The 861-nt window shown below is 40.4% G+C and overlaps 1 protein-coding gene across 1 annotated transcript; it reads right to left on the reverse strand.

The window, feature by feature from the left end:
• Positions 1-14: 14 nt before the first annotated feature.
• BX661DRAFT_148644 (histone-like transcription factor family (CBF/NF-Y)) lies at positions 15-305 on the reverse strand (the record flags this gene model as incomplete). Its single annotated transcript, XM_051533220.1, has 1 exon — positions 15-305. A coding segment is annotated over one exon (291 nt), but the record flags the coding sequence as incomplete, so codon positions are not given.
• Positions 306-861: the final 556 nt, after the last annotated feature.

The following is an 861-nucleotide window of genomic DNA, read 5'->3' on the forward strand; positions in this document are numbered from 1 at the left end:
CAGTTTGTGTTTTTCTTCAAGCTGACTGTTGGCGGGATTATATCCGTCAGAAAATCATATTGCTCAATGCTCTGGACGGCCTTGGCCATGTCCTTGTATTGCACAGTCTTGCGCTTGTCGAGGCGAGAGAACTCGTAGCTTTCGCGTACCAAACTATCGATGAAATACTCAGTGGCACGCGATATGAGGAACAGGCTGTCTGATCCGCAGGCAAAAATATCCTTGTCCTCTTTGATGATCCGCCTGACGCGCGCGGCTGGCAGACTCGATGTGCCCGGGGTGGCTGTTGATTCGATGCTGACCATTTTCTTTCAAAGAGCTTTTGGATTGTTGCAGAAGATGAAGGGGGTGGATGCAACTTGAAATAAAACAGAAAAACGTAAAACAGTTTGTGTTTTAGGCTTCAAAAAATGTGCCTACTTGCATCTTGCGACAATCACTTTATATGATGGTGGCAGAGTATGGGGAATGGGCAGCAGCAATCCGGCGGATTGAGTATTTATTTATAACAAAAATAGAAGCGATTACTGTGTTAAAGATTTGACTGCAAATTGTTCATCATTTGTAGTAAATATTAATTATCGTGTTCCCTCGTAAATGTTCAAAGAATATGTCTATCATCTAATATCTTTTTAGAAAATCCTATACTGTAATTTCGTGGATCACATTTTCTCATTATTTTTTCTCTGAATTTTTTTATCTACACCATAGGATTGTTATAGTAAGAGGGGGGTGTGAGGAGCACTAATTTTCTAGTGTTAAAAGTTAGGGGTGATTTTATAAAAGGTTTTATTACTGATGTTTCTAAAATGCTACTAGGGCCGGCCTCGTCTTATATATATGCCTTGTCGCCTTTGTTGG

This window comes from Kickxella alabastrina (genome assembly GCF_025024165.1).
Source record: "Kickxella alabastrina strain RSA 675 chromosome Unknown BX661scaffold_140, whole genome shotgun sequence".
NCBI lineage: Eukaryota > Fungi > Kickxellomycota > Kickxellomycetes > Kickxellales > Kickxellaceae > Kickxella > Kickxella alabastrina.